The sequence below is a fragment of the Abramis brama genome (genome assembly GCF_963993115.1).
Source record: "Abramis brama genome assembly, chromosome: 5".
NCBI lineage: Eukaryota > Metazoa > Chordata > Actinopteri > Cypriniformes > Leuciscidae > Abramis > Abramis brama.
Genome location: NC_139967.1, coordinates 23803045 through 23818176, shown reverse-complemented (window position 1 = coordinate 23818176; position 15132 = coordinate 23803045). Strand labels below are relative to the sequence as shown.

At 36.0% G+C, this 15132-nt stretch overlaps 2 protein-coding genes across 8 annotated transcripts in view; both read left to right on the top strand.

The window, feature by feature from the left end:
• Positions 1-4661, top strand: part of lrch2 (leucine-rich repeats and calponin homology (CH) domain containing 2) — a 106327-nt gene extending 101666 nt beyond the window's left edge. For 6 of the 7 annotated variants that reach the window (XM_084114382.1, XM_084114380.1, XM_084114379.1 and 3 more), the window contains one exon: positions 351-2114. In XM_084114382.1, the coding sequence (XP_083970508.1) occupies positions 351-470 (120 nt within the window). In that variant the 3' untranslated portion in view covers positions 471-2114. Of the gene's footprint in view, positions 1-350 lie in introns of all 7 variants that reach the window. The other variant, XM_084114381.1, reaches the window with a different exon arrangement.
• A 965-nt stretch (positions 4662-5626) lies between these two features.
• On the top strand, positions 5627-14253 carry il13ra2 (interleukin 13 receptor, alpha 2). Its single transcript, XM_084114384.1, has 10 exons — positions 5627-5984; positions 7202-7322; positions 7838-7989; positions 8712-8865; positions 10041-10161; positions 11438-11622; positions 11794-11945; positions 12950-13106; positions 13429-13552; positions 13657-14253. The coding sequence occupies exons 2-10, from the start codon at positions 7217-7219 to the stop codon at positions 13754-13756; spliced, it is 1251 nt and encodes a 416-aa protein (XP_083970510.1). The 5' UTR covers positions 5627-5984; positions 7202-7216; the 3' UTR covers positions 13757-14253.
• The last annotated feature ends 879 nt before the right edge of the window (positions 14254-15132 follow it).

The following is a 15132-nucleotide window of genomic DNA, read 5'->3' as shown; positions in this document are numbered from 1 at the left end:
AAAAAAAAAAACGTATCATGGTTTCCACAATAATATTTGGCAGCACAACTGGTTTTGACATGGATAATAATAAGAAATGTTTCTTGAGCAGCAAATCATCAAATTTAAGGGTCATGTGGCCCTGAAGACTGGAGTTATGACTCCTGAAAATTTAGCTTTGAAATTCAGCCCCAAACTTTTGAACAGTAGTGTACATTATAATGTTGTGTTATATAAAAATATGTTGTATTTTTGTTTTACTGTGTCATCATTTTTAACAAGGTAGTACAGATTTATAATATAGGCCATTTATCGTATTGATATTATTGATCTATATTTATGCTTACATTTGCTTGTGTGTTCATGAACAGGACAAGTTGTGTTTGCCACATCACATCCTGGAGGAGCGAGGTCTGGTGAAAGTTGGTGTCACTGTACAGGCACTGCTGGATCTTCCATCATCAAAGCCCAACCAACTTTCAACCATGTAGCATCGCTGGATCATGGGATGTCCACTTAGCATCCCTATACCCTGCCTTACCACCTCATCCTCACTCCTCACTCTCAGTGCTGATCTTTGACCTATTATGTGGAGGTCATGACCCTTCACCCTAAATCAACTGTGGTGAACAGGCCGGCTTCCCCCTACCTCTTATAAGCCTCTATGGAGGGGACTAGACAGTTTAAAGCTCCAATATTGTGCCCTATTGGAGGGAAATTGTACTTTAAAGCCACACATTTCATTCTGAGGGGAAATATCTGTTTCTAGTCCACGACTGGCTATGCCGTCTTAATGCTGGACACCTCAGTCTCCTTTCTTTTGTATCTCCTTCTCATCTCTCTCGTGTTTGCTCTTCTCTTGGACCGGTGAGCCCAACAATGGGCGAGGACAGGAGAAAAGTATGCAGATTTCTGGCTGATTCTGGACTAGAGGGAAGGTGTTATTTCAGTGCCACTCCAGCCCTCTCCTGTATGAAGTCACTAAGAGCTGTCAGTCATCTAGTTACATTCTGTCTGTTGTTTCCTGTCTGTCTGAGGAAATAAGTAAGGGAGAGACATGTATTGATGTGCATGCAATCACAATCAGAACAACAATGACGGCACCTGGAAAGGACCGACAAAGATGTTGCCATAAAAAAGCGATCATGGCTGTCATAATTGATAATTTACTGCAGTCAGGTGAGTCATTGGAAGCACATTAGAAAGTATACATTTCTTTCCGCATGCCTGGACTGTTTTGTTTGGAACATGAAGACACTGTCCATGTACACACAAGACAAAGGCTTGTGTATGTTCTTTCACATACTTGCAAAAAACATTTCTTAATTATGACTGGTTTTCCCACAGGTTTTATTTATTGCTTCAGTTCTGGTGAACAGCCTGCGTGAGGAATTCACAACAGAATATCTGAATGTTTTGCACGTGCCAGTGTAATTGCATTGTGCACTCGAATTTTTATTGTTTGTTGTGCAGGTATGAATAAGTTCAGCACTAAAAATAGGCCAGTTTTAAATATAGCAACACCTAATTATAATCACATAGAGTAGAAACAGTCCATTTATTATTGATACACACTTGATTGTATGGATTTAAATTTACAATCAACTAAAGGCTTGATTTAAAAAATAATGTCTCATAGATAAACAAATCTAAAATGTAATCAAGTTGTAAAGCATTTGATGTGCTGCAGTTCGTCCGTAAACTGAAGCGGTTTAGAAATTTTAGTATGTACAAATAATTTTAATTTGTTTTATCGAGGAATTTATTTATTTACCGTTATGTACTTTTGTATGTTTTATTTATTTCTTTGAGTTCTGTATACTTCTTTATCAACCTCTGAAAAACATTCACTATTGCCCAAAAATCTGCAATAACATTCAAAACGTCTTGAGGAAATTGGAGGTTTTGGAGGTCACCATCTTGAAAGGTTTTTGCACTTTTAGTTTCCATTTCTGCGTTTACATGCACACCAGGAAGCCATTTATTGTGAGAAAGCTAATTATGGTCAGATGAGAAAGAAACATTCAGCAAGGACATTCAAAGAAAGTTCACATTTACATGCCCAGTTTCATCACATTACTTACGCATCAGTCATTTTTATGTTACTTGAATTGTGATGTTTTTTGTGCACTCATAAAAAAATTAAAAAAACATAAGAACATGAACATGAGAAACAAAAACATTTACATGACTGCATAATCCACATTCTCATTACATTTATATGAAAGTAAGAAAATGGCCGCTAATACAGAGCATGTAAACGCCAACCTTCATGTCTTAGCCTGCTTTCTCGTAGTAAACAGATTTATGGTGGGCATGTAAGTACTGTCATTAAACATTTGCCTTTTTTTAGCCTTTTCTGCTCACTACCTGGCCATTAGCTGTATCATTAGCTGTAACGCTTTACCGAACAAGAAAAAATGTAGGGCGGGACTTGATTTTGTCCATTAGGAATTGATTGGATGGTTGTAGTTGTTATTGCTGTGATCATGTGATTGATCTCAGGTTGTCCCGCTGTAATGGATTTTTCCCTAAATCTGACTATCTAGCGTCTACAAATCGACACTTAATAAATAAATCTGTTGCGTCTACTGATCGACACAGAGCGTCTACAAATCGACACTTAATAACTCTTATACTCTAGCTCTTTGCGTCTTCCGTCGACAACTGGCTGAGTCTCTTATCCTAACTTCTTTGCTGCGCAGCATAAATAACAAAAGAGACAGACTTCAGTAAATGTCCCTCAGATGGTTTATTCAAACGGCCGGGAGTTCTCGAGCAATACTCAGAGAATCTCGGCCCAACAGAAGAATACAACAGGCTTTATAGGGTAAAGCCAGACACATCCAAATAGAATCATCATGACTAACATGTCACGCTCTATCAATATTATTGGTTAAATTGTTTAAAGCACCCCCCCCCCCCCTTTCATTACCCTTTGTAAGTGACATCAGCAAAATATAAAAAACATTGTAAGGGGTTCATATTTCAGTCAATCATTTCACAATACTGTCAAAATAAACAGGACATTGAGTCCATTTTCAAAGTTCCATTCGACCAAGGTTACATTGAGTCAAAAGTTTGTTAGAAGGTTAGATCATATCGAAAGTTCGTCTGGTGGCTACATCCTAAAGAAAAGGAAGTATGACATTTTTTTTGTTTTATTGTTAGATCTGGAACTTATTTTTAATAAGTTTAAAAATCTAAAGTCAGATTTCCATGGTTAGTAACATAATTAATCTTATCTATAAAAGATCCACCGCACCGCCCTCACACCAATAAACGTCATCAGAAAAGAGATGTCGCTGCAAGGGTGGGGATGTGCACATGGATTTAAAAAAAATATACTGATGCGCACGGATAAATCTTTAAGAATAAATACTGCAGTATTCCATTAAAAAAAAAGATTTGTTGAATTTGATTTCATGGTGACTTAAATTTTAGGCTTGTTTATCTATATCGAAGGTCTAACAGTTTACAATATTTTACCATACATGACTATTTGCCATATTTCCTTTAGAAAACTACAGGTATTTTTTGCCTCTTATTGCTGTCATGTCTGAATAACCACTTCAAGTACTGTTGAAAGTTAACTTGTTGATGTTTTGAAGAGACTGTCATTGATTCATTGATTTACGCCTTTCAAAATCTCTGTATGCTCACCTGGCAGTAGGAGCAGCTGTTGACAACCTTTCTGGAAAGGAGTTTTGGGACCTAAATTTGCAACGATTAGTAATGTTTCATATACAGTAGTCCATATACAGTAGCTTAGCAGCTTGCTTCTAATTCAGATCCAAAGCTTGGTGTTGGATTGATGACAGCAATTCCTCAGTTTCCTTGACACAATCTCACCCAATAATCTAAAATGTTTTCTACAGTTCTTCTTAACAAAATATGTTTTCATTTAATTTTACTTTCACTCACACCCATTAGATAAGATCTGTGAATTCCACGTTAGATCAGTTTAAAGTGACAGTTTCACACTTGGTTGTTTCTAAGACTTTCCAATTAGCCATCTGTCACTCATACACATCCATGTACGTTGTCACTTGCAAGATTCCAGAAACTGGTTGCCTAGTACAAGGTATAAACTGCATACTGCATGCTACTTTTTTATTAATATGCTATAGTACTCGGTATGCTACAATAATGACGGAACTGTAGCAGAGATAATCGTTGCCATAAGACCTTAAATTGACAAATTTAACACTGAAACGGGTTTTATAACAGACATTGCATTGTGGGAAACGAGTAGACAGCTCATACTGAGTATGCACATTTACACTGTTGATTGTGAGGAGGATGACAGTATGCTGTTTTGATGAAAGCCATTCTCGTTTTATTTTTTGTCCCCTTTCACAATCAAATTCCATTTTAGCAAAGCTTTGAAATAATCTCACTTGTCAGCTCTGGTCCTCATTCATGTTGAGAAAATGTTCAGTTTGTAAAAAGAAGTATTGATTCAAAAGTAATAGACAGGAGATGCCTCCTATGCAGTGCGTACTGTATGTATAGATGTTTTTGTATGACATAACTGGATTGCATGTCTGGATCATACCATTGTTCTTGTACATAATCTCTGTATCAACACATTAGGATGTTTCTTAAAAAGGAAAAACCCCGAAACATTTCAGATGTCAAAATACTGGAATAAAATGACATTTTACAGTGTTTCATTGCGACTTTGACCTTTGCTTTGTGCTTCTCCTTCACTGCAGGAACAGTTCTTTATATAACAGTTCTTTATATACAACACAACTAATAAGCAATGCTTTAAAATATCAAGCAACAAATTTGCCCTTTCATCTGTCCGTGTCTGCTACATGATTCAATAACTCAGAATCCATTTCCAAGGAAAGCTTATATCTCTCTTCCAAAGAATCAATCACAGAGAAGGCATGGGATCAGGAAGGAAGTGTTGTTTTCTCAGGTTACACGCATGATCAAATATTTGCAGACACTATTAACTCCATATTATTTGCAGCTTTCATTTTTTGGTCAAATCGGAGTGCAGCAGAATAATTTGAGTAATTCAAAACCGCTACAGATGAAAGTTTTTTTATTTATCAATGAACAGATTAGAAAATAAAATAACACTCTTGTCCAATTTGTATTTATGAGAGATATGTAGGCCTATTTATGAGATATGAACCCATTTACTGAAGCTTTAACAATCTTGAGAAAGATTGTTAATGCAAATATTTGTTACTGCAAGCTAATTTTCCTGTTGAATTTAAGCCATATTATGGATACTATACATGTGTAGCCTACTCCTAAAAGCACTATATATTAGTATGTATTAGTTTATATTAATGTGGAAAATTGTGAATTTGTGGTCTATCTTAATACTATAAACTTACAGCCTTAGCATTTTAAATAGTGTAGTTATATATATTTTACTAGCCTACATTGTGCATCTGATGATCTCAGTTTATTTATTTTGCACATTTTCTGATATTTCTCATCAATGGTAACTGCTTGCAAACATGCTGTTTTCAATCAGCATAAAGCCCAGAGGACACATTTATCATTTTAACTTAGGAAAATAAAAAACTGCTCAAAAGCATTAACTAGGGTGGTTTACTGGGCAACAAACCAGCGGAAAGCATGAACAATGCTCTGTGTGAACGGAGCTGCAGCAACAATAACCCTTTGTTTCAAATCATTCACCAAGTAGGCTAGCCTACGAACTGCTCAACCAGTTTACCAGATGACAAAACCAAAAGTATTTTATTAACTTTAACCGGTATCAATTGCAATGCTGTAAAAATTGTGGTATGTGTGCTGTTCAAGAAAAAAAAAAAAAACAGTAGCCTAACTATATACAACTAGACAGTCTGTAAATAACCGTGTGATTCTACACGCGCGCGCAGACGCACAATGAGTCACACTAGAGAGCGCTGTTCCTACAACATTTAAGAACCATGAGATGATTTCATTCAGTCCATCCTAAGGCAACTAAATGAGCTTATACCATCAGGAGTTTCTATCACAGGACAGTGACAGTGAGTATATTTGTTTCTTCTAATATTTTGTACTGTAGTAGCTTTTTGTTCGTCGTATATGGATATTTTGACTTTCCACTTCTCAGCACCTTTTCAGATCTACTTTATTTAAATAGGCTGCATTTAGTTTAACTATAAAGTGGACACATTTATCTGAATTCACTCTATAATATAATTGTTCTTGTGTGTGCAGATATCTACATTTATAGTAAATATTTTCAAACCAAAATAGCGACCTTTATTTTAACACATTGATGCAAATATGTATTATATTTAATGTATATATAATATATATTCAAAAACCAGCTCCTAAAAAGAATACAGAGTAACAGAACATATTACTATGACACAATTGTATTTTTACTCTAGTTCTCTGATCATTATTGTTTAAAATTGTGAACATCTTTTCATTTTGAACATATAAAGAAATTATTATATAATATTTGATATAATATTGTAATATTTGCGTATTTTAATATAAGAAAAAAAATTATGTTTACAAAACATCAAGATGTTTCTAACTACATATCAACATAATACATATTTGATGTATGTTCCATTTATATGCTGAATTAATATGGTTTATAATTTGCTTTCCCTTCTATTAATACAATATATATAAAATCATATTTGCGAATGTTAAGGGGGTAGTTCACCCAAAAACAACCTGAAATCATTATGAGCCAAATATGACTTTTTTTCTTCTTTTGTGCAACATTAAAGAAGATTATGTACAGCGAAACTGTTTAGTTACCAACATTTTTCAAAATATCTTCTTTAATGTTTTGCAGAAGAAAGAAAGTCATACAGGTTTGGAACGACATGAGGGCGAGTAAATGATGACAGAATTTAAATTTTTGTGTGAACTCAATTTAAGGCTGAGAACTAATACACTGATGCAGGACAGCTGTTTTAGGGTTAAGATGCCATAGCTGATATGATTGAGCAGACTGTTAGCTCATCTGGCTGTAACAAACACAGGGGCCACGCCTTATGTCTGAGCATTTAACATGTGTGAACTTTTACTCATTTTCGAACCGCATGGGGGGAATAGATAGCTGACTGTGTGGGTGATTTAAACTCTTCCCTTTTTAAAAACAATGCACTGTTTTATCAGTATTCAGCTCACAGAAACATTCCGTCATCTTGAAAAGTTGTTCAAACAAGTGTGAAGAGAGATAACTGATGTACATGTTTGATGCTTTATCCCTCTCTAGACACAGATAAAGAACATGCTGGTGGTGAATAAGGTTCCTGTATGGCTCTCTGCATTTACTCTGCTTTTGCTGACTCAGGACCCCGTCTCCACATCAGAGGTCGTGGCCTGTGGAGAGGCGGGTAAGTTTCCTGGCTGATTCCATTGAAACAATTAAACAAATAGGCACAATTCCAGACTTCGGCTTCTTCTCTTGAGTCATCAAATACAAGACAGTCAGTATTTGTATAAACACAACATTTATCAAAGCTTTAGTAGGTAAACTAGTACTAAGCAAATAGTTCACTTATTTGATATTTCTCAAATGCAGTCTATCGTCTTCAACATTTGTTATATTGTTCATGTTTCCTTTGACATCCATTCCTTGATTGCCTAACTTTATGACTGGGCAGATAGTAGTTTCAGCATGACTTTGTGTAGCAGATTACTGATAAATAGGCTGAATTCACTGGATTTCACAACTGTTTGACCTCATGGCATCCACACAAAACAGTTTGACTCATGCGATTGACTCCTCTTGAGTTCAGAATTACAACTACTGTAGATGTTTGCTGCAGGTGCTTGGTTTGTCTTCAAGCCAAGTGTTATAAAAGGGAAACAACATTGTTCATAGACATACAGTATACATTTTCCACAGTGGATCCACCTGCCAGTATTGAGATAACAGACCCTGGCTTCCTGGGTTACCTCAGTATTCACTGGACTCGACCAGCCAGCCTTCAGAACCTTACAGGTTGCACAGAACAATATCAACTCCGATACTATGACACCTACGAGGAACGATGGAGGGTAAGAATCCTTGAGAATCAGCAGAACACACTCGTTTATTTTCCTTTTAGCAAGTAAATATTTACTTCTCGGACCTTGCGAGCACAAGTGTATTTCACACTTCATGCATGCTTCACTTGTCATTTATAAATGTTTTGAAATATATATATATATATATATATATATATATATATATATATATAATTATTATTATTATTTTTTTGCATTTCCGTGAAAACGCTGTGGACCTGATAGTTTTGTGACTGTTTTACTAAAGCTGTGCTCAGTCCTACTGGAGAAAACTGCCCTATTTCATCATTATTGTGACATAATATCAGCCATTTCAATCAAGTCTATGTTTCTTTCTGAACCTTTTATACTTGTTATTCACTGTATCATTGGGCCTTTGTTTTGTCAAAACTTTGTTTTGAAAGCAAACTCAATTTGTAAATTGCATTTAGAGCTTTAATCTAAAAAATGATAAGGGCAAGGCTGGTTTCAAAACCAAGTCTCATTTCATAAATTGCGTTTCAGTGAACATAAAGGTACGTGTTCCATGGAACTCATGAAAATTCAGTCTGAAACTCCTTCATGTCATGCCAAAAATCTGTTTTTTATTTAATGTAACCACTCTCCCTGCGGGCTATATAGCCTACTTATATTCAGGAGAGACATATTTGTTGTACAGCATTCTTAAATATTTTATTTGTGACTCAAAACTGCCCTCTTTTTGTGCTGTACAGAGTGTTCGAACCGTCAAGCTGACTTATGCTGCCCAGTTTGACCTTGAGAAACCAGTCACGGTGAGAATGCTCACTGTGTTAAAGTGTGCCTGCACCAATGGGACAGAGGTCCAAGGGGAGGAGATAGAGAGGGTGTTCACACCTGAACCTACAGGTAAAGGTTTAAAAACTATTCTACCTCAATGAAGCGAACAAGAGCAAAGACCAGCTATACATCCTTTATTGTTCTCGCAGAGAATCGAACTGAAAACTTATCATAATCCTTATATTGCTTTGTAGCTTTTTTAAATTATGCACTCAGTAATTTATTAAAATAATTGTACCTCTAAAAATGGTATTTTGAAAAATGTGTTAAAAATCATGTAAAAATCTCTCATTAAGACTCCTGTATATAAAAGCAGCTTTATTTGATATAGCGGGTTGCCTCGTTGTGCTTGAGATCACATGACCAGTCGAGTTACTGTTCATTTTATCTCTGCAATCCCTGATATTGACACTTTCGCTTGCAAAATTATTATTCACAGGAATAGAAAAGGTCAGTCAGACAGACTCCACAGGAATAATCAACAAAGCATGTTTATACGTTGGCTTCTTTGTGTTGTGTGGCGTAATTCTTCAGGCTTTTTGATGTACCGGTATACATTTATAGTTGAAACATAAATAATTACACGAAATTGTAACCATCTAAAACTAATGCATGTGAATATTTTCCACTTCTATGTTCCCATGCAGCCTTTTTAATCTAAACTTTATTGCATAAGCAAAAAAAACAAAATAATAATTCCTAGTCTAACCCATCTGGAATCCACTACTTATGTCTTGTTTACAAGACCAAATGCTTTTAAGGAGTGAAGCAGTTGTTGCACCATTTAGATTTGAGTCTTTCCAAGGAATTGGTAAAAAAACAAAAACAAAAAACCTGTCTTTCAGAGTACGTTACCTTAAATATAATTGATAGAGTTTGAGAAATCATGGTTCATTATTCATTTCTAAGCAGAATTGTCATTCAAAAGTTATCCATGCTGTTATAATAGCATAATATTCAATAAAATGACATGAGTGAATTCCAATCACAAGTGAGTATTCCTAAGGATAAGTAGGAGTCCTTAAAATGCAAAATCTGATTGATGCAAATAAAAAGTTGATGCAAATAAATGTACAAATTGCCTGTGTGTCTTGTTTGAAATGGCTCAATCTATTTTTATATTATATTCATGCTGCATCACCTTACAGCAGTGCCACCAGCAATTCACCTGAGATGTGGCCTTGCTTTCTATTTTGATTGTTCTCCTTTACCTAAACATGTTCTCAACTGTGGTTTCGTCCCAGGTGTGGCAGGATCAAAAATAAGAGACTTTCATTGCGTCTACTATGGGAAGGAGTACATGGACTGCACCTGGGATTCAGGACCTGTCCAGCCTCCAAATTCACAGCACTACCTCTATTACTGGTGAGCACTCCCGTGGGAATGTTGCTTACATTAAACCATTAAGATATTCAGTTGCATATGCAGTAAGGGTTGTTGCACTGTGCCGCAGGGAGAGGTGAGGACAGGTTGAAGCACAAGTCATTTTGTTTGGAATTACTTGTTTTTGAGATAACTTATAGCCTTCGGTGTTCTAATACAAAAGCTTCTGTTGTTTTATCTGTTCCATAGAAGACCAAATTAAGTGCCATGCTATACTCACATTTGAATTTAAAAAAAAAGAGTTCAACATAAGCTAATTTGGTTGTGGTCATGGGTTAACCTTCAGGATCTAAGCACATTACACTGCACAACAGGTCAAGACAGGACTGTTTTGTTATTTCTGTGAACTTGTGTAACAGGTTGCAATACAACAGAATCTTCAGTTTGATGCCAAAATACCATTTATAACATTTATACGTCATGGGACGTAACAATACTCTGAGGGGCCATTTACATGACACCCTTTTCATTTAAAAACTGGAAACTTTTTATACGTTTTGGTCATTCATTTACACAACATTGGCATTCTGGAGGCCAGAAAACGGGTTTCAAAGTGCAAGTCTGTGAAAAAGGTGACGTCATGCGCATGCGTATTACGTGTTCAATCTATAGAGTAAAACAGACGGGTATGCATTTTCATCATTCATTTTCTGCATAGGGAAACAGATTTTTTTAAAGACAGACCTACTGTGAGCTACAAGGTTGGTAATCCATTGTATATTTGCTTCTGTTGAAGCCGTCGGCCTGCTTTATTTCAAACTTTTTTGCTTCAAAACAAAGTTTGTAATGTTATGATTCACCTCGTAGCTGATTGGCTTGGCTCGGCTCATGTCTTACAACTCTTTAACGAAGGCTTTTTAAAATCCCTATGGGAAAAATGAATGGAAAAAATACTTCCGCAACCAGCACTACTGAAAAAGTGGGCAGGAGGTGTTGAACTCTATAGGTGCATAGTAAAGTAACCCCGCCAACTACTGGCCTGGCATGCATAATACAGCGTTTTTAGCCGTTGTTGCAGATCCGTGTGAACGGGGATTGTTTTGACAACGTTGCACCTGTACGCGAAAAATGCAAAGTAAAACATTTCCATTTTTAGTACATTGTTGTTGTGTAAACCTACCCTGAATATAGTCATAATTTCAATGACATAATTTCTCTTCTAAGATATCTAATGATGCACACAAAAAACATACAAATCAATTTTACATTAATATCCCACATTTTTCAATGACGAGTATGTGTGTATCTGTTTTTCCAGGCACAGGGAAATGGATAAAACACAGGAATGTCCAGAATACATCAAATTATCTGAGGTTCGGAAAGGATGCAGGATCCCTCGAGAATCACTCTTAGAGTTCTCCAAGTTTAATATGTGTGTAAATGGATCCTCTCCAGCAGGAAGTCTGAGAACAGCCTACTTCTCTATTGAGGTCCAAAACCATGGTAAATACGCACTGTTTTATACCTGACAGAAATAAATCTCAGTATGAGTGTATATATTGCAAATTTAGCTAACTAGGGAGGCATACAGAATGAGCACCTGATCTGACTCAACAGTAAAGTGCATTAAAGAACATATTCCTCAGTTGCTTCTCTCTTTCTTTCTCTCTGCAGTAAAACCAGCAGTGGTATCCTCTGTGCACATCTCAGAGATTGATGGACTGTTGAAGTTAGATTGGTCGCCACCTAGTGGTCTGGTGCCAGAACACTGCTTGGAATATGAGATCGAGAGAAGCACTCTAATGTCAAATGACAAAGAACAGCAGGTATTTCAATCATTCTATCTTGTTTTCTTCTTCTCAGTTAGACTCATTACGCCTTGCAGCTCAGGCTGGAAACCTGTACATTTTTCTATCCTGCTTCTGTTACAAATCTGCAGGGACCAATCACAAACTGGCTTATCCACCTGGCGCGCTATTGGCTCTCGCACGACCGCCAATCCAATTCCTTTTAACCTCTCGACGATGCTCAATGGCTTCTTTAGTTTAGCAAACAAATCGCTCGAGTGGGTGTAAATACCACTCACTTTCATGTTTTTTTTGCACAACCTGCAAAAATCGCTCGATGCCATTGCTGCTTCTGCAAACCGCTGATCAATGCTACAAACCAACACTTTTATTGACACGTTTCCTGCCTGGAGTTTTCGCGTCGCTCTGCAAAGTACGTCACCCGGATCGTTGGTCTGATTGGTTGAAGGACTATCCAATTGTGTACAGAGTCATTTGAACTATGCCTGTTTGTCACGCCTCTTGTGCAGTAGAAAATACAGAGCAGACTCCCCAGACTAATGTTCAATCTTAAAAGATTGAGCTTGGTCTGGTGATAGCCAGACTACTTCTCAGAGTCATTTGATGATTAAAATTCTCGGTTTTATTCATAAACACAATTTTCAAGTTTTTGTGCTTGTTGGTACATATTTTAGGTGTCTCACATTTACACCGGTGATTGATATTACAGAATAGTCTTGAGCTGATAAGAATCAGATATATTTGATAAGTGATACATCTAAAATGCCTTCAGGAACAGAAAGGGGAACACTGCTGATAATTCTCTTTAAAGTGGTTTTATTGCTTTGTAACATCCAGTAATTTGTAAACAACACTTGTCGACATGAACAACTGCCATTCAAATGCATTTTATTCTGAATCTTGTCAAGTAGCATTAAATCAAAATTTGTTTAGGTTGTGTGCCAAAGCAAACAAAAGAAGAAGAAAAAAAAAAACAGGAACCCAGCCTGGCAAAGCTCATGTTATCTTTATTTCCCCTTCAGCAAAGGAAGGTTCTGGAAAATGTAGTTCTTGACACATCTTATGACATCCAGAGAGAAGCAGAGAGTAAGAAAACTTGTTTTCAAGTCAGGTCAAAGGTGAACATGTACTGCGCTGATGGAGGATTCTGGAGTGACTGGAGCCAGACACAGTGTACAGGTTAGACTAATTGATTTAGGACTTTTATGCATATTATGCTGAGAAGTAATCAAGCAAATCTGGGACAAATGATGTCAAATCTGTCATTTCTGTTTTTTTAATATTCATAATTTAAGTTTGTTTGTGATTATTTAAAGACAGTTATAGTGTCTCAATTTAATGTGCTCTTTTAAGCTTTTGAAAATATGTATGATTAACAAAGCAAATGTAGGTCCTAAGATGTAAAGGCAGTAGAAATAATCCTTAGGTTGTAAATAGTCCGTTGCATTTTACACTACTAAGTTAGTTTTGATCATATGTTTTTTCTTACTGCCACTATCAGAAGAGAAGGACACTCAATACATAAATGGAACAACATGGAATAATCTCAGTCTGTTTGGCCTGGTTGTTATTGGCATTGCTGGAGTCATCATCCTCTGTCTGTCATCATGGATATTAAAGAAGATGTGAGTATACAGCAAATAGTGAATACATAAATAGATGCGCATACCATTCTTTCATAGGTTTATTCTTCATTGATTGAATCTAAAACCCATTTCTGTCCCCACAGCTGCATAAAAAAGACCAGCAAGAAGGATGCCCTTTACACTTTGTACAAGCTGAAGGTCAACGAGACCATGCCCACAATCCTCAGCCCTATTTTCAAGTGATGCTCTTTATGACCTGCTATGCTGCATTACCATTCAGCAGTTCTACACTGCACTAAAAGCTCACTAATCAGAGAAATAAAGATGAGGAGTGAGACTTCAATGCCCTTTCAGAGTTTACCGTCTAGTGCATTTAAAGTGATAGATATTAGGACCAATATTCTTGTGGAACAGACATGTGGACCTGAATGAACCACAGCACTGACCTGAATGTATATGTGCCACTTTGTTTACTAAGCCACCATGTTACTACCTGATGTGTTTACAAACATATAATATGTTACTTAAAGTTACTCATAGATTTTTCAAATGCCAATGATCTTGCCAGTTTTGCTTAGTCTTTATTTTTCTATGAGCTTTTTCGCTGTTTTACCTGGATGTATGACTTTTTTATATTTTAGGTTATTTTACCGCTGATTACATCATGAAAAATGAGTAAGAGGAAAAAAGTGCAAACTTTCAAATACATTATTAAAATAAAGATATGATTTATATGCAAATTTATGATCTGTTTGTTAAAATTTTTATAATACATACAATCAACAAGAAGTCTGTAAAATACCCACTACAGCTAATGCAGTGCACACACATGTGCAATTACAAAACATATTTCATTATTGTTCACTTCCTAATCAGAACATTACAGCCCTTCCTGGTGGTCATCACTGAGTATGGTGACTGGAATGATGATGTTTGGGTCATGACATTATACAGTATATACAGTAGTACAAATGATGTTCTACTTGCGATAAACAGTGTCACTGTATTCAAAGAAAGCTTCGTCGAGGCAAAAAGTGTTGTTTTGAGAACGTTCCACAGTTATTCAGCTACCATCCTTCAATTGTAAACCTCTTTATTTAATATTAACATCTTGCACCAAGAAGTCGTTAAAGAGATAGATCTCACAAAAAAATAAAAATTCTGTAATTTACTCACCCTCATGTTACATCCAAACCTGTATTTTCTGTGGAACATCATAATGGGTATAGTGCGGGTTTTTTCCCATTCAATTATGTTGTTTTGGACCCCACTGACATTCATTGTATGGACAAAACCTACTAAAATATTGTTCAAAATAGCTTATTTTGTGTTCTGATTGAAGGCAAGTAAAGGATAGATGATATAATTTTTATTTCTGGCTGAACTATTCCTTTAATTATTCTAAATTACCATATGTTACTGTATGTGGGATGTCTATAAGCTAATATCTTTTTAAAATCAGTTCTTATAAAATGTCCTTCATGGAACATCAATCATCATCTCGATCTTCCACTTGGTAATGACTTTTTCTTTAAACTCTTTATGGTTTTGGCAAAATTATGTGGAAAAGATCTTTATTTGGACTTGTTTACACCACTATTTTCTGATCTAAGAATGTT